At 43.1% G+C, this 23,835-nt stretch overlaps 1 protein-coding gene across 3 annotated transcripts in view; it reads left to right on the top strand.

The window, feature by feature from the left end:
* Nucleotides 1-22,824, top strand: part of tbc1d24 (TBC1 domain family, member 24) — a 45,055-nt gene extending 22,231 nt beyond the window's left edge. For all 3 annotated transcript variants that reach the window (XM_068056671.1, XM_068056672.1, XM_068056673.1), the window contains 5 exons: nt 10,156-10,314; nt 10,462-10,525; nt 11,962-12,057; nt 14,918-15,182; nt 18,343-22,824. In XM_068056671.1, coding sequence (XP_067912772.1) covers nt 10,156-10,314; nt 10,462-10,525; nt 11,962-12,057; nt 14,918-15,182; nt 18,343-18,497 — 739 coding nt within the window. In that variant the 3' untranslated portion in view covers nt 18,498-22,824. The remainder of the gene's footprint in view (nt 1-10,155; nt 10,315-10,461; nt 10,526-11,961; nt 12,058-14,917; nt 15,183-18,342) is intronic.
* Nucleotides 22,825-23,835: the final 1,011 nt, after the last annotated feature.

Raw genomic sequence — 23,835 nt, 5'->3', positions numbered from 1 at the left:
TTAAGTTTGTTCACACTTGTTTGCCACATATTTCCTCGGCTGCGCCCAGTGACCCCCTTGTCCAAGGTATGAGTGAGGTCGAGCTGCTTCCTGCCGAGCAAGACAGGCCTTGATGCTGAGTAGCCTTTGCTTTCATTTGTGCGCCTCCGAGTGGCTGCCTCAAGTGGATTGAAGCAGTCTTTGGCACTTGCTGCAGAAAACCCCAAAGGACAGGTCAAAATGAATTAAAATGAAATTTCATACTTTGCCACATATAGCTTCTAAATTGTTCAAAACTGAACTTGTCCTGCTTTTAGAGTAATGTTTGGAAAGATGAAAAATAATTTTTCATCACCTGACCTATGAGTGACAGTCGCATTTATAATGTTAAAAATTGTTGTTAATTCTCTCTCTCTATCAGACTCTGTCCTTCTGTCTCTCTCTCTGCCTCTGTCACAACAACTTGTATTTATGTAGCACCTTTAACATAATAAAAGTCCCAAGGCACTTCACAGCAACGTTACAAAGCAAAACTTAACATCGAGTTAGGTAAGGCGATATTATAGCAGATGGGAAAAAGCTTGGTCAGAGAGGTAGAGAGGGGACACAGCCACCAATGGTGACGTGATTAACATCATAAATGCTCAAGACACCAGAATTAGATGACTGCAGATATCTCCGAGGGTTGCAGGGCTGCAGGAGATTACAGAGATAGGGAGGGGTGAGGTCATAGAGGGATTTGAAAACAAGGATGAGGAAATTTTAAAATGAGGCATTGTTCAACTGGGACCCAGTGTAGGTCACCGAGCACAAGATGATGGTGAACAGGACGTGATGTGAGTAAGGACACGGGCAGGAGAGTTTTGACGACCTCAAGTTTATGGAGGTTAGAATGTTGGAGACTAGCCAGGAGTGCTTTGTAATAGTCAAGTCTAAAGGTAACGAAGGTTTAGTTTAGTTTAGTTTAGTTTAGTTTAGAGATACAGCACTGAAACAGGCCCTTCGGCCCACCGAGTCTGTGCCGACCATCAACCACCCATTTATACTAATCCTACACTAATTCCATATTCCGACCACATCCCCACCCGTCCCTATATATTTCCCTACCACCTACCTATACTAGGGGCAATTTATAATGGCCAATTTACCTATCAACCTGCAAGTCTTTGGCATGTGGGAGGAAACCGGAGCACCCGGAGGAAACCCACGCAGACACAGGGAGAACTTGCAAACTCTGCACAGGCAGTACCCAGAATTGAACCCGGGTCGCTGGAGCTGTGAGGTTGCGATGCTAACCACTGTGCTGGCACAGTGGTTAGCACCGCAGCCTCACAGCTCCAGCGACCCGGGTTCAGTTCTGGGTACTGCCTGTGCGGAGTTTGCAAGTTCTCCCTGTGACTGCGTGGTTTCTGCCGGGTGCTCTGGTTTCCTCCCACAGCCAAAGACTTGCAGGTTGATAGGTAAATTGGTCATTTTAATTGCCCCTAGTGTAGGTAGGTGGTAGGAGAATAGTGGGGATGTGGTAGGGAATATGGGATTAATGTAGGATTAGTATAAAATGGGTGGTTGTTGGTCGGCACAGACTCGGTGGGCCGAAGGGCCTGTTTCAGTGCTGTATCTCTAAATAAAAAAAAAAGAAGGTATGAATGAGGTTTCAACAGCAGTTGCGCTGAGGTGGGGAGAAGTCTGGTGATGTTACGGAGTTTGAAATAGGCAATATTAATGACGGCCTGAATAAGCAGTTGGAAGCTCATCTTGGGGACAAATATGATTGCAGGATTGCAAGCAATCACCCCTAAACCCTCCGCCCTCTCTCCTTTTCTTTGTTTCAGCTGCTCCAGCTTTATTTACATCTCCATTGCAGGTTTTTTGAATTTTTCTGTTAGGCTTGGTTCCTTTTTAATTTTTTTCTGCCCTCCCCCCAAAGCATTTGTCAAATGGCTTCTTGTAATTGGTAGGTTACTACCTTGATCAGTTTAAACTCGTGTAAGATCAAATTTCAGCATGTTAGATTCAAGCCTCATCTGTCAGCACATTGCCCATAAAAGTTAATCTATTTCCCATTGTTTTTTTTAAAAAAAATCACGTCTACATTTGAACCACCCTGTACCACTTGCCATTTTCCATTCTTGATCTTGACTACATCTCTGCCAGCACCAGCTGTGAGCTAATTATTTGGCTTTGCCTGAAAAGACTGGTTGGGGGAAGAACCAGGTTTCTGCTCGAGCTTCCTGTACCGTTTCTGGGATCACGCCCTATTTCCTACTATTACATGACCAAAGCAGCATGTCCTGCACTTGCCTTAACGTGGTCAGTATTGACTTGTCTTTTCATTTTGCATCTTGTTCTGTACTTTTTTTTAAAAAAAGTATTGCACTGCTTTTTATTTGCATGAGGAAGTGGCCCTATATTCTGTTTATTTTTGTAATACAGCCAAGGGATATCTGACCAAGGAAAAATGCAGTCGCAGATCAGAATCTGGATCAAATACTTTCCCATCAATAGTCCCAAGCAATTTATGCAGTATAAAACTCCCCTATGTTATGTCCCAAACTAGGAGGAACATTCTGTGCTGCATCAGGCAAACACTTCCATTTCTCTCACCATTGTTAGAATTGTGGTTGTGCCAAAGTGCAAGCCGTTTTAAGCTATGCATCTTGCACACTGGAGGTGACTTGGGACTGCCCAGAACTCTCAACACATAATGTTGCTTTCAGCCAGCAGAGTGGTGATATTTATCATGTCAGTCTGGACAGGAATCAGAGCCAGATTTTTGAGGGTGAAAGGACCATTGTGCTGAGACTTTCAACTCGCCCCATTATATGCTTTCAGCACAGATGATGCAAGATAATTATAAATCGCTTTGCTTTGTGGGCTTTGAATTTAGGGTCAGCAACTTTGGTTAAGAGTTGGTTCTGAACCTGTAATCCTGAGGAATAACTGTTGCCTCTGTGTGTGTGTGTGTTTGTGTTTGTGTACCCGTATCATACGCAGGCATGTTTTTCTCTGAGCCGTTTGTGCTGGCTCTGTGCACAGTTAATTGATTTCTGTACTTTGAAGGAGTAGTTCCAGACTCTTGGTGCTGCTGTTCACTGCAATTTGGGTCATCGACTAAGTAGTTTAAAGCAAATTATGTTCCGACTTTTTTTTCTCAAAACAGTGTTCAAAATGTGTTATGTAACTGGCAACAATTGGTCATCTGTCTTTCATTTGAACTATATTGGAAATTAGAATAAATGAAGTATAGAGGCCTGTGTGCGCTCTCAGGTGGATGTCAAAGATCCCTTGGCACTATTTCAAAGAACAACAGGGGAATTCTGCCTGGTGTCCCGGCCAATATTTATACCTCAATCAACATCATTCTTTTTTTAAAAAAATTTATCCGGTCCTTATGACATGGTTATTTGTGGGAGCTTGCTGTGCACATATTGGCTGCCGCACTTCCGACATTACAACAGTAACTACACTTCAAAAATACTTCATTGGCTGTAAGCACTTTGGGACGTCCTGAGATTGTGAAAGGCGCTATAGAAACGCATGTTTTTTTTTAAAGAAAGAATAACACGTGACTGAACAGTTAATGAAAACACATGGAACTGTTTTTAAAAAAAAAAAGTAGGTACAGAGCAGATTAGATCAAGGTTCAACTGTTGGCTGGAATTAGTCACGAGCTCAATTAGTTTTTACATTTAATTAATTCATGTCCCTTTGGATATATTAACTGCACTGCACTATATGCCTGTAATGCATGCTTACCCGGTACATTAAACCTGACACCAGCTCATACTGTGCTCTTGGGTTCAAACTTTGATTTCAGTGTTTTGCTATATCATGTGTGAGCAGATAGTAGCAGAGCAGGTGAGAGCTACTGAATCAAAGAATTGTCCTTACTGTTCACATAGTGGCTTAGCCTTCACACGGCCTACGACATGCCTAAAGTTCCCCTCTGATTCCTGCCACTCTGTCAGTTCGGATACCACTATAGGGAGAGGGGGGGGGGGAAGGATTGGTAAATGCAGAATCTAGACGTCAGTAAACCCTGCCTGTTTGATGGGGATAGAGCTTGCTGGTGTAGTGACGGAATGGTGGGAGATGTTGGGAGACATCCCACTCTTACCATTTTGAGAGCCAGCGCCCTAGTGTTGTCAGAAGGCAAGATCACCTTGTTGTGGGACTTGCCTCCTTCATCCTTTCCCAGCATAGTTTAAGTCCCTCTATTTCTTTTGGAATTTCCTTGGTTAATTTTGGAAAGGAAGTGACAACAGTTCACAAGAATATTGCTTTTCTAAATAGTCTGTAAACACACGCTGTTCTTTGGCAGACTAGTTAAAGTGAGGGTGTAATTACGATCTTACCTCAGGCTGATGCTACATTTTCTTTTCCCCAAGAAGGGACTTAAGGAGGAGGTCTTGCTTTGCGAAGCTGAACTTGGACCCTTTGTATTAATACTTCACTTGAGTGTTAAACTGATGTTAAAACTGAAGGTGCACTGTAGACATTCAGAGCATAAAAAGTGAGAGAGATTGAGTTTGTTAAATAACCTTTGCATGGCATTTTCTCCCCTCTGAAAGCCGCAGTGGGATTGTGATGGTTTTTACATTGTGTTGGATCATTGAACATTTGCATCAGAAGGTGCAAAAGGCTAAAATTGCTCATATTTGCTCAAAAAGTGTAAGAACAAAATAAAAGTGAGCAGCGCTGAAACTAAATATAATTTCCTTTTAAATATAACTAAATATTGGCTTTTGTTGAGAGTTGTCAGAACAGTTCCAAGCGAACCTTTATTGTGCACAGAACCAGGGTAGTTGTTGCTTAAATGATTATGATTTTGTTTTCAGTGCTTAGCATGTTGTAGTTAACATTCTTTTTTTTGTAGGTAGAAGCTTGCTCTTTCTCTCTGGTATGTGGGAATTGCACTGATTGCTTTCTTTTTTTTTCCTTCATCATTATGTCTGTGTTCTTTATGACATCCAAATTTGTTCCTGTTAAACCACGTCTTCAATGTCCGATTTACAGACGAAGGTAGGCTATAGAAAGAACTTCCTTTACAAAATTTGATATGTGTGGGTTGAAGCACACTTGTGCATTGATAGTGCAGTTCTGTATGCCCATATCCCTGCTCCCTCGCCACATGCACACACGCGCTTGATTCTTGGAAAAGGTTTGCAAAGCAAATGAAGCTTTCGTGCAGCAAAAATCTACATATACACACATGCTGTGGCACTGAGCAATGCAGGCTGAGAAGTCCATTGTTCAACAGCTGGCTGGCTGGCTGTCTTGTTCAGCGTGGTTTGTAATTGGTGGGGTGGGGGGGAGGAAACTACAATTGGCCTCAGTGGGGGGGGGGGGAACCCAAATTGGTCAGGGTCCCCACTTCTGATCCCTGCTGACTTTTACTAGAAAGTGCACTCATTCACATTGCTCTTTGGTGATTAGTGCAAAATGGGTGAAACCTTGTGTATTCCTGATGTGAAAAAAATATTGGGGGTTAAATTGGGAATGGTAGTGCAGTGTGGTGTGAGCATTCTACTCATTTATAAGTTTCTAGCTGATTTGTGTTATTCTACCATATTGCAAGCATAAAAAATCTCCAGTACCGCCATCAGAGACTGTCACAGGACCACAGCTTCCAAGCTCTTTTTACATTGCCAGTGCATCTGAGACAACATGTCCTTTTCTGTGGAGCATTGACTGGCACTGTTCTGAACATAACTTGTCCCAGTTCTCTCACCTGAAAAGATTTATGGAAGTGTGACTATTGTATAATTTCATTCAACCATCTCTCTCTTATACCTTTCCCCACCTAATGCTATAAAAGCCAACACATACCCAATGTATTGGTAAAATGCCATGGCTTTGAACCCAGTGTGTCCCAACAGTCTGCAGAAGACCATTATAGAGAGAGCACTTCATGTCGCTGTACTTTTGTGATTGCCGTAGGTCCCAGCCACAGTTCAGTGGCACCATGCAGATCCAGTCTCAACAAAGGCATTAAGTAAAGCTGTCCCTTGTATGTTTTTCTTGCAGCTCCTCATTTGCCTCAGTAGCTCTTGACTATCTGTTGATCTTGAGTCGGCAAAAAGGGGAAAGAGATGATTGAGCAAAGCTCAACTGCTTCAGCAAGGGAGTTTGCACCAGTCGCTGCAGTACCTGGAGTGTTACAAATACATGTGTGGAGATTGTGAGGGGGTAAAGGTGGAAGGAGCAGTATGTAGGGACAAATAAATCATCAGAACTTGAAAGTGAGATTAATGGTATACATTGCACAAGAATTATATAGGCAAGTACTATTGACAGTAACATATGTTGCAGGAGGATAATAACAGCCAATACTGTTGACAGGAGGGTAATAGTAGGCCAGTACTGTTGATGGGCATGCGAGGTAGAGTAATAATAAGCAAGTGTTATTTGCAGTCTTTTATTTCTCCTCTTCTAAGTACCCCAAAGAGTACATACTTCAGCTACTGGTGTAAGGCTCCCTTGCAGAGGCAGCATAGCTGTGTAATGCAGAGGTAAGAATGTGGAAGTGGCATTAAATTTTAAACTTGATGCAGTGATACAGAATATAATTTAAATAGGATGTAGAGAATCTGTTTATGCCTTTGACCCAATGCAGTTGCAGGTCATTTGGCTTGATGTCATTGATTGCAGAGGCTGTTTTTTCTTGATTAAACCACTGTTAAACCATCCTTATACTTGCCTAGTTAATTTTGTAGAAATGTAGAGATTGAACAAATGGTCTCCTCTTTCAGCTTAAGAAAATTCTGTTAATTGCTGAAAATAGAGGCGTGTTGTTGAAGCATTTCGTCTTGCATTCAACAGGACAATCGCAATAACCAATGTAAGGGAAAGCAACAACTTATAGTGCGTGAGAAGAGAGTGCTGATTGGTTGGCAAGTGAACTCTGGTAGAGGCGTTTCTATGGCAAATGCACCAATTTACGGTGACTGACAGTTAACAGCAGAAGGGCCATGTTATTTGATACAATCCGCCAGTCTTTGGGACATATGAGGAGAATACTGAGATTCAGACTACTAGGCTAGATGGGATTGAGGTTCACGAGGAGGAGTTGTTAGCAATTTTGGAAAGTGTGAAAATAGATAAGTCCCTTGGGCCAGATGGGATTTATCCTAGGATTCTCTGGGAAGCCAGGGAGGAGATTGCAGAGCCTTTGTCCTTGATCTTTATGTCGTCATTGTCGACAGGAACAGTGCCGGAAGACTGGAGGATAGCAAATGTTGTCCCCTTGTTCAAGAAGGGGAGTAGAGACAGCCCTGGTAGTTATAGACCTGTGAGCCTTACTTCGGTTGTGGGTAAAATGTTGGAAAAGGTTATAAGAGACAGGATTTATAATCATCTTGAAAAGAATAAGTTCATTAGCGATAGTCAGCACGGTTTTATGAAGGGTAGGTCGTGCCTCACAAACCTTATTGAGTTTTTCGAGAAGGTGACCAAACAGGTGGATGAGGGTAAAGCAGTGGATGTGGTGTATATGGATTTCAGTAAGGCGTTTGATAAGGTTCCCCACGGTAGGCTATTGCAGAAAATACAGAAGTATGGGGTTGAAGGTGATTTAGAGCTTTGGATCAGAAATTGGCTAGCTGAAAGAAGACAGAGGGTGGTGGTTGATGGCAAATATTCATCCTGGAGTTTAGTTACTAGTGGTGTATCGCAAGGATCTGTTTTGGGGCCACTGCTGTTTGTCATTTTTATAAATGACCTGGAAGAGTGTGTAGAAGGGTGGGTTAGTAAATTTGCGGATGACACGAAGGTCAGTGGAGTTGTGGATAGTGCCGAAGGATGTTGTCGGGTACAGAGGGACATAGATAGGCTGCAGAGCTGGGCTGAGAGATGGCAAATGGAGTTTAATGCGGAAAAGTGCGAGGTGATTCACTTTGGAAGGAGTAACAGGAATGCAGAGTACTGGGCTAATGGGAAGATTCTTGGTAGTGTAGATGAACAGAGAGATCTTGGTGTCCAGGTACATAACCTGGGTAGCAACTTTCAGGGATTTAATAGGGCTGTTAAGAAGGCATATGGTGTGTTAGCTTTTATTAGTAGGGGGATCGAGTTTCGGAGCCACGAGGTCATGCTGCAGCTGTACAAAACTCTGGTGAGACCGCACCTGGAGTATTGCGTGCAGTTCTGGTCACCGCATTATAGGAAGGATGTGGAAGCTTTGGAAAGGGTGCAGAGGAGATTTACTAGGATGTTGCCTGGTATGGAGGGGAAGGTCTTACGAGGAAAGGCTGAGGGACTTGAGGTTGTTTTCGTTAGAGAGAAGGAGGAGAAGAGGTGACTTAATAGAGACATATAAGATAATCAGAGGGTTAGATAGGGTGGATAGTGAGAGTCTTTTTCCTCGGACGGTGATGGCAGACACGAGGGGACATAGCTTTAAGTTGAGGGGTGATAGATATAGGACAGATGTCAGAGGTAGTTTCTTTACTCAGAGAGTAGTAGGGGCGTGGAACGCCCTGCCTGCAACAGTAGTAGACTCGCCAACTTTAAGGGCATTTAAGTGGTCATTGGATAGACATATGGATGAAAATGGAATAGTGTAGGTCAGATGGTTTCACAGGTCGGCGCAACGTCGAGGGCCGAAGGGCCTGTACTGCGCTGTAATGTTCTAATTCTAATACCTAGCATCACACTGGCATTGAAATTCTTATATCGCCTTACTCAAATATGCGATAAGCAGAACGTCTTTTTGGCTTGACGGCAGCATCCTGTTAGTGGCGAACATCACCCGTGTCGCTACTACATAGTAGCAGCGTGAAACAGCTAGCTTTACCTGTTGCTCAAATTTTTGGGCTACATTACCCTTCTGCTGTTCGCAATGGACAGGGTACAGGTTGTACCCAACCAGCTTGCAAAACTCAAAACACAGTGTCCAACATTTGTTGTGATTCTGCGATTGGACAACATTTGCTGAATAATCCACAGTGTACTAAGAATTAAGCTGACAACCAATTTAAGATTGTCAGGAGGGATCGCAGTGTGGTGCATTTGTGCATACTGGAAGCTACATATATTAATACACAGGACCCTGTTCATTGCAGACAGAAAGAATATGTACAAACATTGCACCTGTTTCAGCTGAATAAATAAGTGATAGCCATTCGCTGGTTCATTTCTCAGGGCAATGCCTTGATCAATCAGAGTCAAGCTGCCTGGTTTAAATTTTAAACAAAGCTTGGCAGTTAACTGTTGGCCACCGTGAACTGTCCATTCTCCATGGCAACGCCTCTGCCAATCAGAGTTCACTTGCCAACCACTCAGCACTCTCTTACGCAGTATAAGTTGTTGTTTTCCCTTACATTGGTTATTCTTGCGATTGTCCTGATGAGTGCAAGATGAAAAGCTTTGGCAACATTTTTTATTTTATTTTATTTTTATTTTATTTAGAGATTCAGTACTGAAACAGGCCCTTCGGCCCACCGAGTCTGTGCTGCCCATCAACCACCCATTTATACTAATCCTACACTAAGCCCATACACCTACCACATCCCCACCTGTCCCTATATTCCCCTACCTATACTAGGGGCAATTTATAATGGCCAATTTACCTATCAACCTGCAAGTCTTTGGCTGTGGGAGGAAACCGGAGCACCCGGTGAAAACCCACGCAGACACAGGGAGAACTTGCAAACTCCACACAGGCAGTACCCAGAATTGAACCCGGCTCGCTGGAGCTGAGACTGTGGTGCTAACCACTGTGCCGCCCATGTCTCTATTTCCAGCAATACTAAAATTCTGTTTAATTTTTCTTCTAATAATTGTACATTTGAGGGATCATCACAGGAGTAGTATATCAAACAAGGTTAGTTTTAAAGGGAGCAACCCCTTAAAGGCACAGATCTCCAGTTCTTTACACCGGTACAGGAAGTCTTCAACAGCTTAAGTTTTCAGCAGAATTTCCATTTGGGTGTTCTTATAACTATCTTACTCTGCACACTAGTGGTGTGGCCGATCCTTGGGGTTTGTATTATTTGTAACACAATGTGGCCGTCAACTGTTTTACTCCATTTAAACTGTAAATATGATTCTGGGGACCCTGGATTGTTCTCTGCCTGCTTTTCACATCACAATTGAAAGACAGTGTAGATTAATTGAATGTTCTGATCCACTCCTTACTTTGTATTTTCTTGACCTTTTTTTTGGGATTTCTTGCAGACACAATGTTCATCTAGCAGTCAATGTGGAAAACTTCAAATCTGATATTGTCAGTGCAAAGGAGATGAGAGAGATTTGGTCCTGGATCCCAGAACGATTTGCCCTTTGCCAACCAATGTTGATTTTTACTACTTCGGATCATGGTTATAGCCTGAACAGGTAAAATATAGGAAGTAAACCGGTCAGGCAGCATCTGCAGAGAGAGAAACAAAGTCAATCTTTCATGTCAATGACTTTTCATCAGAACTGGAAAACTAGTAAAGCACAGCTGTGTCCAAGAAGCTAAATGTGTTACTTTTATTTCAGATTTTATGCTCGTTGTGAGGGCTATGAACCAACCATCGTTCTCATCAAAACGACAGAGGCCGAGGTAAGTTGCATGTTTAACACTATTAGAAAACGCTTCCTTTGATGTTTTATTTTGAGTTGCAGGCAGGAATAGTGGAGAAAACCCAAACGAAATACAAATAGGAAAAAAGGAAAGGTCTGCACAGCAGGGGAAAAATATCAGTCCAGCCAATTTAGGGATGAGTTCTTAATTGTTGTAACTTTGCTCCAGGTGTTTGACTATTATGTCACCTTGAAAGATCTTCTACACAGTGACAGTAGATATGAGAGTCTTGATGAGAACGATCTGTAAAACCCTGTTCAAGACCAATATTGGCAGGGATGGCCGAGTTTGAAAGCAGGTCATGGAATTTATACCAGGAAAGGTAATGGATATGCATATCAGAATTCGGAAGGTTCAGATCCGAGAACAAGTATTGGGGTGGACAGGTGACAATGACTGCAGAAGTTAGAAACTGGAAGAAAGCTGGCAAATGTAGGAGGGGCAGGGGAAGTGAAGGTCCCAGTGCAACCTGGATGGTGTTTGGGACGGGGAGGCAATGAGATAGCAGGAGAACCCCAGGGCTTCAGGGTGTCACATTGGAGCCAAATCAACTGAGTGCCTGAGCTGCCCTGCCTCGTTCAGCTTATGCTCACCTATGCCAATTGCTGAAGTATTCCCAGTCTCTGGGGCTCGGGAACTAGTTCTCACATTCACACAATGCAATTGATCTCACTAAATTTGAGCATTCTACATATCCCCAGGTTTATTTTATTGTTGCAGTGTAACACTTTGATATAAGCACCACTTTTGCCATTGACATCCTTAATAAATGAATATATGAGGAATTTCAGTATTGATCAGCTAGAGAGCATCTACTCTTTGGAATCCAGGAATTAAAACTCTGATTTGAACCAGATGTTTCAATGTGATCTCCTCAGAAATCATGAGAATAGTAACTAGTCTAGTCCACTCCATATGGTTTTAAGGCACCACAAAGTTAGTGAATGTGTTTTGAGCCAGTGGACCTACACATTGAACTCCTGTTACACTGTTGATTCCAGAACATAAGGGAATGATGCCTGCCCTGGGTCCTCTCTTTCTTGAAAAGAGAAGATTGCAAAGGGATATAATGGAAGTGTTTAAAATTATGGAAGGTTGGACAAATTGGATCCAAGTACGTTTTTCTGCTCTGTACAGAATTTAGGCACAAAGGATCATATTTGTAAACTAAGGGCAAGGAAAGAAAATAAGAAATGCAAGAGGAAATTTTTAGTGAAAAGGTAAGTATTTAGAACAGATTAATCCCATAGCAGGGGGCGAGGGGTGGAATAACCTTGATGGGTTTCAAGATGAAATCTAGACAGGTTCTTGTCGATAAATGAGAGTCAGGGTTATTAAAAGTGCACCCATGGAATAATGAGCTAGGTGAGTCCAAGGTCCTGTCTGAAACTGTCGCCATGTCCTTACTTTAATAGGTTTGTGGCACTTACCTTTCAACGGATTGGAGAGAACGAAGGCGAGGAGGAAACAAGCTGAGTTATTTTGGCACAGGGGAATGTTTTGTGTTTAAGGTACTGTTCATGGATTCCTTTGGCTAATATTGCATTGTCTCTGACTGTATACTATTGAAAGACCAGAAATTTATACTGAACTACCTTTGGCACATCCATGGCACCATGACAAACAACGAGTGCTCACTGAAGGAGAATTGTAGAGAAATTGCTTTTATCTCTCAGTCTGTGTATACATGCTCTGGAAGTGACCTGTTTCTAAAGAGCAAACTGTCCTTATAGAAAATAATTTTCCATGGGTATTTCCTCTCTATAATCACTCCATTGCTGAATGCGAGCCATTATTGGTGGGCTTATCTACGTTTAGCTCCTTTTTTGTCAAAATAACCATTGTTTTTTGCAATACATAAGCATGGACTAAATCTGCCTCTGAGAGCGAGAAGTGTTCTCTCCCCAAATGGTGCCATCTCTAATTCATCAAATTATAGTGTCTGCTGTTAACTTTCAGGTTATTTGTCACCTCTAAAGTTCTGGCCTGATCTAATGATTGGCTTTTGGCAATGCTTTTCCACTGGTGATCCTTTGGCATGTGTTTACACCTCTTACACTCTGCTGTAGAAAATGAAGTTGAGGTTTGACAAAAGGAACAGATCTTTCATTTGGTTAATCCTACTCAGGCCCCCTCCCCCAACTCTTTTTCCGGTACATTGATGACTGTATCGGTGCCGTTTCCTGCTCCCGCCCCGAACTAGAAAACTTTATCAACTTTGCTTCCAATTTCCACCCTTCTCTCACCTTTTACATGGTCCATCTCTGACACTTCCCTTCCCTTCCTCGACTTCTCTGTCTCCATCTCTGGGGATAGGTTGTCTACCAATATCCATTATAAGCCCACCGACTCCCACAGCTACCTCGACTACACTTCTTCACACCCTACCTCCTGTAAGGACTCCATTCCATTCTCCCAGTTTCTCCGTCTCCGACGCATCTGCTCTGATGATGCTACCTTCCATGACGGTGCTTCTGATATGACCTCCTTTTTCCTCAACCGAGGATTTCCCCCCACTGTGGTTGACAGGGCCCTCAACCGTGTCCGACCCATTCCCCGCACCTCTACCCTCACCCCTTCCCCTCCCTCCCAGAACCGTGACAGGGTTCCCCTTGTCCTCACTTTCCACCCCACCAGCCTCCATATCCAAAGGACCATCCTCCGCCATTTTCGCCACCTCCAGCGTGATGCCACTACCAGTCGCATCTTCCCCTCCCTTCCCCTGTCAGCATTCCGAAGGGATCATTCCCTCTGCGACACCCTGGTCCACTCCTCCATTACCCCCACCACCTCGTCCCCGTCCCAGGGCACCTTCCCCTGCAATCGCAGGAGGTGTAAAACCTGCCCATTTACCTCCTCTCTCCTCACTATCCCAGGCCCCAAACACTCCTTTCAGGTGAAGCAGCGATTTACTTGTACTTCTTTCAATGTAGTATACTGTATTCGCTGTTCAGTGTGGTCTCCTCTACATTGGGGAGACCAAGCGCAGACTGGGTGACCACTTTGCGGAACATCTCCGCTCAGTCCGCAAACAGGACCCTGAGCTTCCGGTTGCTTGCCATTTCAACACTCCCCCCTGCTCTCATGCTCACATCTCTGTCCTGGGATTGCTGCAGTGTTCCAGTGAACATCAACGCAAGCTTGAGGAACAGCATCTCATCTACCGATTAGGCACACTACAGCCTGCCGGACTGAACATAGAGTTCAATAATTTCAGAGCATGACAGCCCCCCATTTTACTTTCATTTTTAGTTCTTTTTTCTTCCTTTTTTCTACATTCTTTTTTACATTTTTTACAATTTTTTTTTTTGCATTTATTTCATTTCATCTTAGTTTGTTCAGTTTGCTTACCCACTGTTTTTTTCAGGTTTGCACTTGCTGCTGTTCAATATTCAGTCTATTTACACCTAATCTGTACTAATGCTTTGTCTTTCAACACACCATTAACATATTGTTTGCCTTTGCTCCGTGACCTTTTGCTCAGCTATGTGGCCTGGTCCAATCTACACCTTCTCCTTTGTTATCTCTTGCCCCACCCCCACCTCACTTGCTTATAATCTGTGACTTTTCTTATATTTGTCAGTTCCGATGAAGGGTCACTGACCCGAAACGTTAACTCTGCTTCTCTTTCCACAGATGCTGCCAGACCTGCTGAGTGGTTCCAGCATTTCTTGTTTTTATTTCAGATTTCCAGCATCCGCAGTATTTTGCTTTTATTTCATTTGGTTAAGTTGCTTTCTACAAAAAAAATTGGGAGGGTTGGGGAAGGGCAGGGGGCAGTGGAACAAGTTGCTTTAACCTGGATTAGTGTGGCATTGTGGCCCCTGGTGTTTTATCCAGGAGCATGATACAAGGGAATGCCCCCATTATTTCTTACATTGCAACAGTGCCTACAGTTCAAAATAATTCATTGGCTGTGAGGCGCTATGTGTGATCCTGATGACTTGTAAAGCTAAATAGAATTTGTTCTTTAATTAGAATACCAGAAATTCAACTCTCAATCGAATTTTGTGTTCAGTAAATTAGTATAGTTAGTCTTTTCCAAGACATTTATTAAAATCATTAGAGGACTGGAGAAAGAACAGGTTGAATGGGTTATTGAAACTAATATAAAACCTCAACCACAACCCTGGGTTCATACTGTCAATCTTTGAAACTTTGTTGAAGTGCATGCAGCAGGCTTGTGCCTATCCTAAGCCTTTTTCAAATATCCAATAACCATTCTACTGCCTTTATAGCATTAACAGAAATAGAGGGAATCACATCTCAACAGTACGGTTATAAAGAAACCAATTTGTCAGCCATGTCTTAATGCTGCTTAGGAGTGTGCCTCTTTTATCTGACTTGTGCACTTTTGATTTTTATTTCTAGCTACAACCTGAAATGGAACGATATGAATGGGTTATCATTAAACATCCAGAGATGGAAGCTTCTAAAAGTCTTTTAGACGCTTGCCCAGAGTCACCACAGCAGCCTGGTATCATGGATGCGGAGTCTCCCCAGGAGCGGAGTTTACTTAATTCGTCTGAAGATCCCTCAGACAGACTATCACCCTTCCTTGCCACACATCACTTCAACTTGACATCCAAAGCTACTTCAATGTTTATGGCTGGAAGTGCAGAATCCATTATAGTTGGTGAGTGAAGCCATATCTATATTTGTTCCGTCCATCTGCCCCTCCTTCCCCTTTTTTTCTCTTTCTCTCTTTATGTCCACTTGAGAGAGCAGACGGGGTCTTGATTTAATGTATCACCCAAAAGACGAGCCACCTCCAATTGTCCAGCACTCCCTCGGTACTGTGTCAGACTGTCCGCCTTGATTTTTGTGCTCCAGTCCCCATGGTGGGACTTGAATCCACACATTTCTGACTCTGGTGAGAGTGCTATCAACTGAACTAGGGCTGACACCAGATGAGAGATGAGGAAGTGAGAATGAAGTCTATGACCTCTCACTCTATACTGCCCTCCAAGGATATTTTTATGCAAAGGATTGTCAGCAAATGGAATGTCCAGTCAGAGGTAATAATTCTTAAAATGCATGAGAACACTTCCTTCCCTCCTCTTTTTAACCGCGTGGGTTTTCGCCGGGTGCTCCGGTTTCCTCCCACAGCCAAAGACTTGCAGGTTGATAGGTAAATTGGCCATTATAAATTGCCCCTAGTGTAGGTAGGTGGTAGGGGAATTGAGGGAAGGTGAGGATGTGGTAGGAATATGAGATTAGTGTAGGATTAGTATAAATGGGTGGTTGATGGTCGGCACAGACTCGGTGGGGCAGAAGGGCCTGTTTCAGTGCTGTATCTCTAAATAAATAAAAAATAAATAAATATAAATAAATAATAAAAAATAATAAAATAAAATTAAATAAATAAAAAATAAATAAAATGAGAAATAAATAAATGGGGCATTTTCAAGTTGGCAGGCAGTGAATAGTGGGGTGTTCCAAAGGTCAATGCTGGGGCCTCAGCTGTATATTACACTATATATTAACAACTTGGATGAAGAAACAGAGAAATGTATCTAAGTTTGCTGATGATACAAAGCTCAGTGGAAAGGGGAGGATGTAGGGAGGCTGCAAAGAGATATAGACAGGTTAAGTGAGTGGGCAACAAGATGGCAAATGGAGTATAATGTAGGGCAGTGTGAAGTTGTTCACTTTGGTCATAAAAGTAGAAAAACAGAATTTTTTTTAAAAGGTGTGAAACTGGTAAGTGGTCATGTTCAGAGAGATTTGGGAGTACTCAGACAAGGAACGCACAAAGTTAACATGCAGGTGCAGCAGGCTATTAGGAAGACAAATGGCATGTTGGCCTTTATTGCAAGAGGATTGGAGTACAGGAATAAAGAAGTCTTGCTAAAATTGTCCTGGGCTTGGTGAGACTGCACCTGGAATACTGTGTGCAGTTTTCATAGAGTCATACAGCGCAGAAAGAGGCCCATTGTGTCTGTGTCAGCCATCAAGCACCTAACTATTCTAATCCCATTTTCCAGCACTTGGCCCGTAGCCTTGTATGCTATGGCGTTTCAAGTGCTCATCTAAGTACTTCTTAAATGTTGTGATGGTTCCTGCCTCTGCCACCCCTTCAGGCAGTGTGTTCTAGATTCCAACCACCCTCGGGTGAAAAACCTTTTCCTCAAATCCCCACTAAACCTCCTGCCCCCTACCTTAAATCTATGGCCCCTGGTTATTGACACCTCCGCTAAGGAAAAAGGTTTCTTCCTATCTAACCTATCCTGCATAATTGTGTATACCTCAATCAGGTCCCCCCTCAGCCTTCTCTGCTCTAAGGAAAACAACCCTGGCCTTTTCAGTCTCTCTTCATAGCTGAAATGCTCCAGCCCAGGCAACATCCTGGTGAATCTCCTCTGCACCCGCTCCAGTGCAATCACATCCTTCCTTTTGTGTGGTGCCCAGAACTGTACACAGTACTCCAGCTGTGGCCTAACTAGCGTTTTATACAGTTCCATCATAACCTCCCTGCTCTTATATTCTATGCCTCGGCAAATAAAGGCAAGTATCCCATATGCCTTCCTAACCACCTTATCTACCTGTGCTGCTGCTTTCAGTGATCTATGGGCAAGTACAGCAAGGTCCCTCTGACTCTCTGTACTTCCTAGGGTCCTACCACCCATTGTATATTCGCTTGCCTTGTTAGTCCTCCCAAAATGCATCACCTCACACTTCTCAGGATTAAATTCCATTTGCCACTGCTCCGCCCATCTTACCAGCCCATCCTTATCGTCCTGTAATCTAAGGCTTTCCTCCTCACTATTTACGACACCACCAATTTTCATGTCATCTGCAAACTTACTGATCATACCTCCGTCTCCATATTTAAGAAAGGATATACTTGCACTGGAGGCAGTGCAGCGAAGATTTACTAAATTGGTCCCTCTGATGAGGGGGTTGTCTTGTAATGAGAGGCTGAGTAAATTGGGCCTTTATTCTCTGGAGTTTAGAAGAATGAGAGGTGATCTAATTGAGACCTACAAGATTCTGAAAGGGCTTGATAGGGTAAAAGCTGAGAGATTGTTCCCACTTGTCGGGGAATCTAGAACACGGGGACACAGTCTCAGGATAAGGGGCCAATCATTCAGGACTGAGATGAGAAATTACTACACTCAAAGGGTTGTGAATCTTTGGAATTCTCTACCCCAGAGGGTTGTGGATACTCCATCATTGAATACATTTAAGGCTGGGATAGATAGATTTTTGGTCTTGCAGGGAATCGAGGGATATGGGGAGCAGGCAAGAAAGTGGAATTGAAGCCCAAGAGCAGCCATGATTGTATTGAATGGTGGAGCAGGCCCGATGGGCCATATGGTCTACTTCTGCTCCTATTTTTTGTGTTCTTGCATCATCTTTCCAGCCACGTGTTCATCTGCACTATCCTCCTATTTCTATACTCACTTGTGCGTGGCACTGGGAATAATCCAGATATTACTACTTTTGAGGTCCTGCTTGCTAATTTCTTACCTAGCTCTGCAGGACCATATCCCTCTTCCTACCTATGTCATTGGTACCAACGTGGACCACGACTGCTGGCTGTTCATTCTCCCCTTTCAGGGTGCTCTGCAGCCGTTCAGTGGCATTCTTGACCCTGGCACCAGGGAGGCAACACACCATCCTGGATTCACGTATGCGGCCACAGAAACCCCCACCCATCCCATTTCCCCTCGTCCCCACAAACCAAAAACTGCTCACCTGTTAACATAGGCAAAGCAAGATGCCTGTTAGGTTTAACTTTGTAAACTTGTCAGTAATGGAGAATTAAGATGTTGCTGTTAACTTTCTACCAGGTGGTGGCGGCTGCCCTGCATTGTACATTGATGGGAACCTGAACCACGGCACAACAGGACGCTCCAGTACCTTTGACAATCTTCCTCTGTGCTCAGAAACTTTCCAGATTAGTGTACTGGAAGTTTGGAGCTTCCAAGATGTCATGCCCAATTGAAGACATTGATTGTATTCTGTCTCGAGGTGTTTGTTCAATTGCACCATTCCTTTTTGGTCAGGTTCTGACGTCTGCTCAGTGAGCTGGACTCCTGCTACATTGGGACTCCTTGTTTCTGTTAGTACAGTATTATTTTTACCTTTGACCACAGGGAATCAAGAGTGGAAAAATTAAACGGCCTTTGGAGAGGAGGTAGCAATTAGATCTGCTATGATTGTATCGTGTATGTTTGTGACTTGAGTTCCATTAATTATGAACCAACTTGTAGCAAATGTTTCAGCCATGTGGATCCAATACTGACCCCTCAGACAGGATGCTGTATTTTGCTGTGAAGTAGCTCAGTATTTCAGTTCTCTTACTGAGAATTAGTCTGCCTGATTATTTTAAAAAAGCTTGAATACATTTATCATGTTACGATGGGAAGTTAGGTTCCCTGTGCCACTGCGTACTATCAGAATATAACACCGGGCTTTGGCATTGATGATCCCGGAGTCTATTTCAATGAAATCTGCATTGTTCTGAAGACAAAATTTAGCTCTTACAGTTGGAATAATACCACTGTTTGGCGGGGGGAACCTACTGACAGACAAAGGAGGTTCATTTATTCACAGTGTTAAAAGGAGAATTTGTTTTAATCTAATTGGCTTAACACTGTGTTCAGACTGTTGCACAGTTCCCAGAGTCTGTTTTGTTTGATATATTATTTCAGTATTGCTTTATGTTGCTCTTTCCAAGCAAAGTGAAATTGGCAGAACAGGCTGCCCATCTTTCTCTTAAAGCCTGACTCTCTCGATTCAGACATCGACTCTCCATGGAGGCCAGCACTTTGACAGATCTTTGCTTGCTTCAAACTGAACCAGTTCTCTCTCTAGACTATTTACTGTCCTCAGCCAGTTTGGTCAACTTCCAAGTTCTGGGTAGAGATACCATTTTAATGAGCAGTCCCAGGGTATCAAGCAGGAAAGGGATTTCTGTCCAATATTTTTCCCCCTCACCTCCAGCCAATTTTAGCTACTGGTGTGACTAGGATCAGCTAATCTATCACTGGCTGGAGATTGAATCTGGCACCTCCAGCCTGTGTGGCTGAGCTACTGACTCAGGGACCTGACATTGCATATCTTGAACATGATTTTAAAAATGCTAAATGTATAGTGTAATTGTAGAAGTGTGCACAATAATCAAGGATTTCTTTTGCAGTATTCTAGAAGTATATAATTTTTTTAAAGTACGAAATGCAGTACTCAGTGTTAATACTAAACTCTCAGGAGCAGCTGCTTCTTTGTTTACATGCAATAGACACAGCGTATCCTCGCAACCCATGCCCCCATATCTTGACCGTGAAAGGTCCATGTTAGTTTGGAAACTTGCTGTATCCAGGCCAGGTGGAACAAAGTGTAAGCTGCACTTTCAGGCGGGTATAAATCCTTTATTGCACTTGGGATACTAAATGTTCATGGCACACGGTTATACTTTCAGCAAACTTCAATGCAGGAGGCCCTTGTGAGTTTTACCAGTTTTAAAAAATCGCTAGTTCAGAGTGAAGTTTACATTTGTAAATTGCTTTTCCTGTTTGCAGTTTAAGAATTCCAATAGCACTGCTGTCAATTCTAGAAAATGAATTGAGATTTCAAGCTATAACACATTAGAAATTGAGAACCACTGGCCATGGAATTACTTTTTAAGGACATTGTGCTTGTGAGAAATTACCTCGTCCACTAAGAGTTAGCCTTTTTACAATAAACTGACTCCAGTAAAACAGTGGACAGAGGAATGTTCCCCATACACACACTCTCATTTGTACACTAATGTTGACAGCGTGATTTCAGAGCCATGTGTTTCCGTCTCTCTTACTGATGAGTGATTCATTTGTAGTACCTCACAGAGCTCATGTCATTAGATTACAGTCAATGAAAAATGCTCCATGGAGATCACTAGGCATTATAATTCCTGGGCACAAAATTGCATATCCAGCTCCAGTAAGTGTCTTTAAACTTGCCCCTTCAGAACTGTAGAAGTGGAGTAAAGATCTAACCTAAATTGCCAAAGGATAAAAATAGAGCGATACAGTAACAGATGAAAACCTGTACTGACTGGACATGGAGTCAAATGGTCATAAAAAGCAATGAAAATGATATATGATTGAGGCTCCATTACAAGCTGACTCACACTTCAAAACATGAAGTAATGTAAGTCTGATCCAGTCGAGAGAACGGCAGCTTGCTATGGTCACCTGCCTTGGATAGGGAATGTACAGACCTCAACACAAGCATCGTTCTACTTGGGAGGCTTGGGGCCAGTGCTGCAGAAACTGTTGTTTCTCTGTGCTAGGCCAGCAGTCTCCAGACTAAAGATCTCCCATGACCTTTTTTTTGTGGTGGAGAGTCTCAATTTGGGTTACCTGAAGTTTATGGAGTATTTGGTTCATATTTCAGAACTTATCTTGTAGAGAACAAATTAATTGGTGGAGTGTTTTTTTTTGCTCAGGGTTTTAAGTTGAACAATCGAATTATTCCAAGATCGCTAGTTGAGCTGCTGAATTTTCAGTGCTCTGGCACAGTGCAGTTGGTGCCTATCTTTAAAAAAAAAATGCTTCATTTTTTTAGATCAATGAACCATATCTTTAAAAACTTGATGTAAAGAAGCTGAGACCATGCGTTCGTGTCGGATATTTGCTGGGTATTTGTGTCCAAGCTACCCGGCTGCCATCAGAATGCCAGGTGTGGGCACACAGCACAGTGTCTGGGAAAATGGGAACAGCAGTTGGTTCACTTTTACAAACAAGTCATTGTAAATATCTCTAACAGACGTGCTATGCAACCTTGTGTTTGTGGTTCATTCTGGTCCAGTACTATTGTGAAAGTGATCTATAAGGTAGAGGTGAGTGCATTGTAATATGTAGATGCTGCATGTAATTTTGGACTCGTATTGCATTAATTATTATGTGGAAACTGTGTAATTTGTTAAAAGCTGGTGAGTAAAGGTTTAGTCTTGTATCGAGGTGCTGAAACCTTTCGCAGTCAGTAGTGCTATCACTTTATTGCAATTCTGTTGACTCTTACCACAGGGGATTTGTGCTATTGATGATACTATGGATTGAAAACATAGTCGCTGGCTGCTGGTACCCACCTTTCCCTGGAGTTCCTGAACAGCGATGTTCTTAGCTCCCTCCGCATTGTGACAGCCCCAAGCCAATTCAACTGTTAGCGGAGTGTCACAGTAACATCACAATGTTGACTGCTCAAGTACTCATTGTGCTGAAGCCAACTGTGCCATCATAAGGGACCCAGATGTGGAGCAGTGGGGAGGGGTGTCTTCGTTTATGGAGCTCCCTTACACAGCAAGTGAAGCAGCATATACTAGTCACCTCTGGGTGGCCCACACCCCTAGTGCAAGTAATACCAGCTCAGTCAGCGATGGCATAACCTGCTGTCCAACCAGACTACAGAAGCTAAAAGGTCCTGCTAGAAATGGATTGTGTCTGTATTTATTTTAAAAGAATATGATTAAACTATATCTATCTTCTACATGTACTTATTGTGTCACTTTAAGATGTAATTTGTGAATACCCCATATATTTTTCAGACCAGATCTGTGTTTTTGTTCCCCTCAATTTGTTACACTTAGGGACCGGAACACAAGTTAAGAGCTATGTGCAGTGATGAGAGTAAAACTGCTTCCTGGTGCTTGTATTGTGGTATGCATACACTGTATAATGTCGCAGTTGAGCTCTATGCAGATGACACTGCAGCTGGGTTGGAAGCAATCTTGTGGCAAGGTGACCTGGGCAATCTTCAAAATGTCATTGAGTGATTTACAAGCTGAAATGAAGTGCATATCCAGTGTGTCCTGTTTACATTGCGTCATTGTGTGGGTGGATGGGGTGTGACTCCAGTTTATCAGATTCTGAGAAACTTGACCCCAGCGTGCACTCACTCAGCAGGGGTGAGCACGCATTGGGAGACACCATGTTCCCAGATGACAGCGTGAGCTGGGGGTCATTGAGGAGTTTGCCAGACCCCGGTGAAGGCAGCATGGGCCACAGCATTGTCAGGTCAAGGCAGCTTTAAACTCATCTTCAGGAAATTGTTAAATGTCAGGTTTGTGTACTGTTGTCATTAGCTTGAGTATCACGCCCATTATCTGTGCTCTGCTGAAGAAACTTATCAATGTACCTGACCAGTTAGTGTCTTTGGCTCTAGTAAAAATGGCTCATGTAGAATAGGTTACATATTTGAAGAGCCTGTCGTACGCCGTTGTTGAAGTTTATTGTGCAATAAAGTACAGACACTTTGAAATGTGGATACAACATTAAAGTGACTGAAACATTTACTGTTGCATTCTGCCTCCTCCTTCCAAAAGACCAATGTTTAGTGTTGTGAACGGTTACACTCGCTTGGGCACATAGCTGAAGACTGGCCGTTTGGATGAGGTCCTGGATGCAGGTTGGTGCCCCTGAAACCCCAGCTCTGGAAGTGTCCCCACCTTTGGGGTGGCGATGGGGTGAAACAGGGTTTTGTCGTGTGGGCCTTTGAGTGGTTTTCTGTGGAGGTATATCCATTGGCATTCGAGGTGTAGTGTGAGAATGCTGTGCGGCACTGGCAGAGGCTCTTGTAAGATGGTTCTACTCTTCTGGTTCCATCCAGAGGTTCTGCAGCACCACCCAGTGGACCTTTATTGTTACAAGCATGTCTGTTCTTTGCAGGTGAATATAACATAAGGAATAGGGACAGAGCTAGGCCATACGCCCCTCCTAGCCTGCTTCCCCATTCAAAGCGGGCATGGTTGATCTACCTCAACTCCACCTTCCTGCACTATCCCCATATGATGGAAATTAAGGGATATCTAAAACTCTATTAATTTCTTGTCTTGAATATACTCAATGACTGAGCATCCACAGGCTTCTGGGGCAGAAAATTCCAGAGATCCACAACAGACCATTTGAATGAAGAAATTTTTACTCATCATCTAAATGACCAACCCCTTTATTCTGAGACTGTGACCCCTAGTTCCAGACTCCCCAGCCAAACAAACATCCTCTCAGCATCCGCGCTGTCAAGCTGCTGAAGAATTTATATGTTTCAATGTGATCGCCTCTCATTCTTCTAAAGTCCAGGTAATATAGGCCTAGTCTACTTGATCTCATCATAGGACAATCCCTCATCTCAGGATTCAGGCTAGTGCACTTTTGCTGCACTCCCTCCAAGGCAAGTGTATCCTTCCTTAGGTAAGAAGACCAGAACTGTGCACAGTTCTCCAGGAGTGGTTTCACCAAGGTCCGATGCAATTGCAGTAAGACTTCATCACTATTGTACTCTGATTCCTTTGTAAAAAAGGCTAA

The sequence above is a fragment of the Heterodontus francisci genome, chromosome 24 (assembly GCF_036365525.1).
Source record: "Heterodontus francisci isolate sHetFra1 chromosome 24, sHetFra1.hap1, whole genome shotgun sequence".
Taxonomy (NCBI): Eukaryota; Metazoa; Chordata; class Chondrichthyes; order Heterodontiformes; family Heterodontidae; genus Heterodontus; species Heterodontus francisci.
The sequence above is the reverse complement of the archived record's forward strand: the minus strand, read 5'-3'. Positions and strand labels throughout refer to the sequence as shown.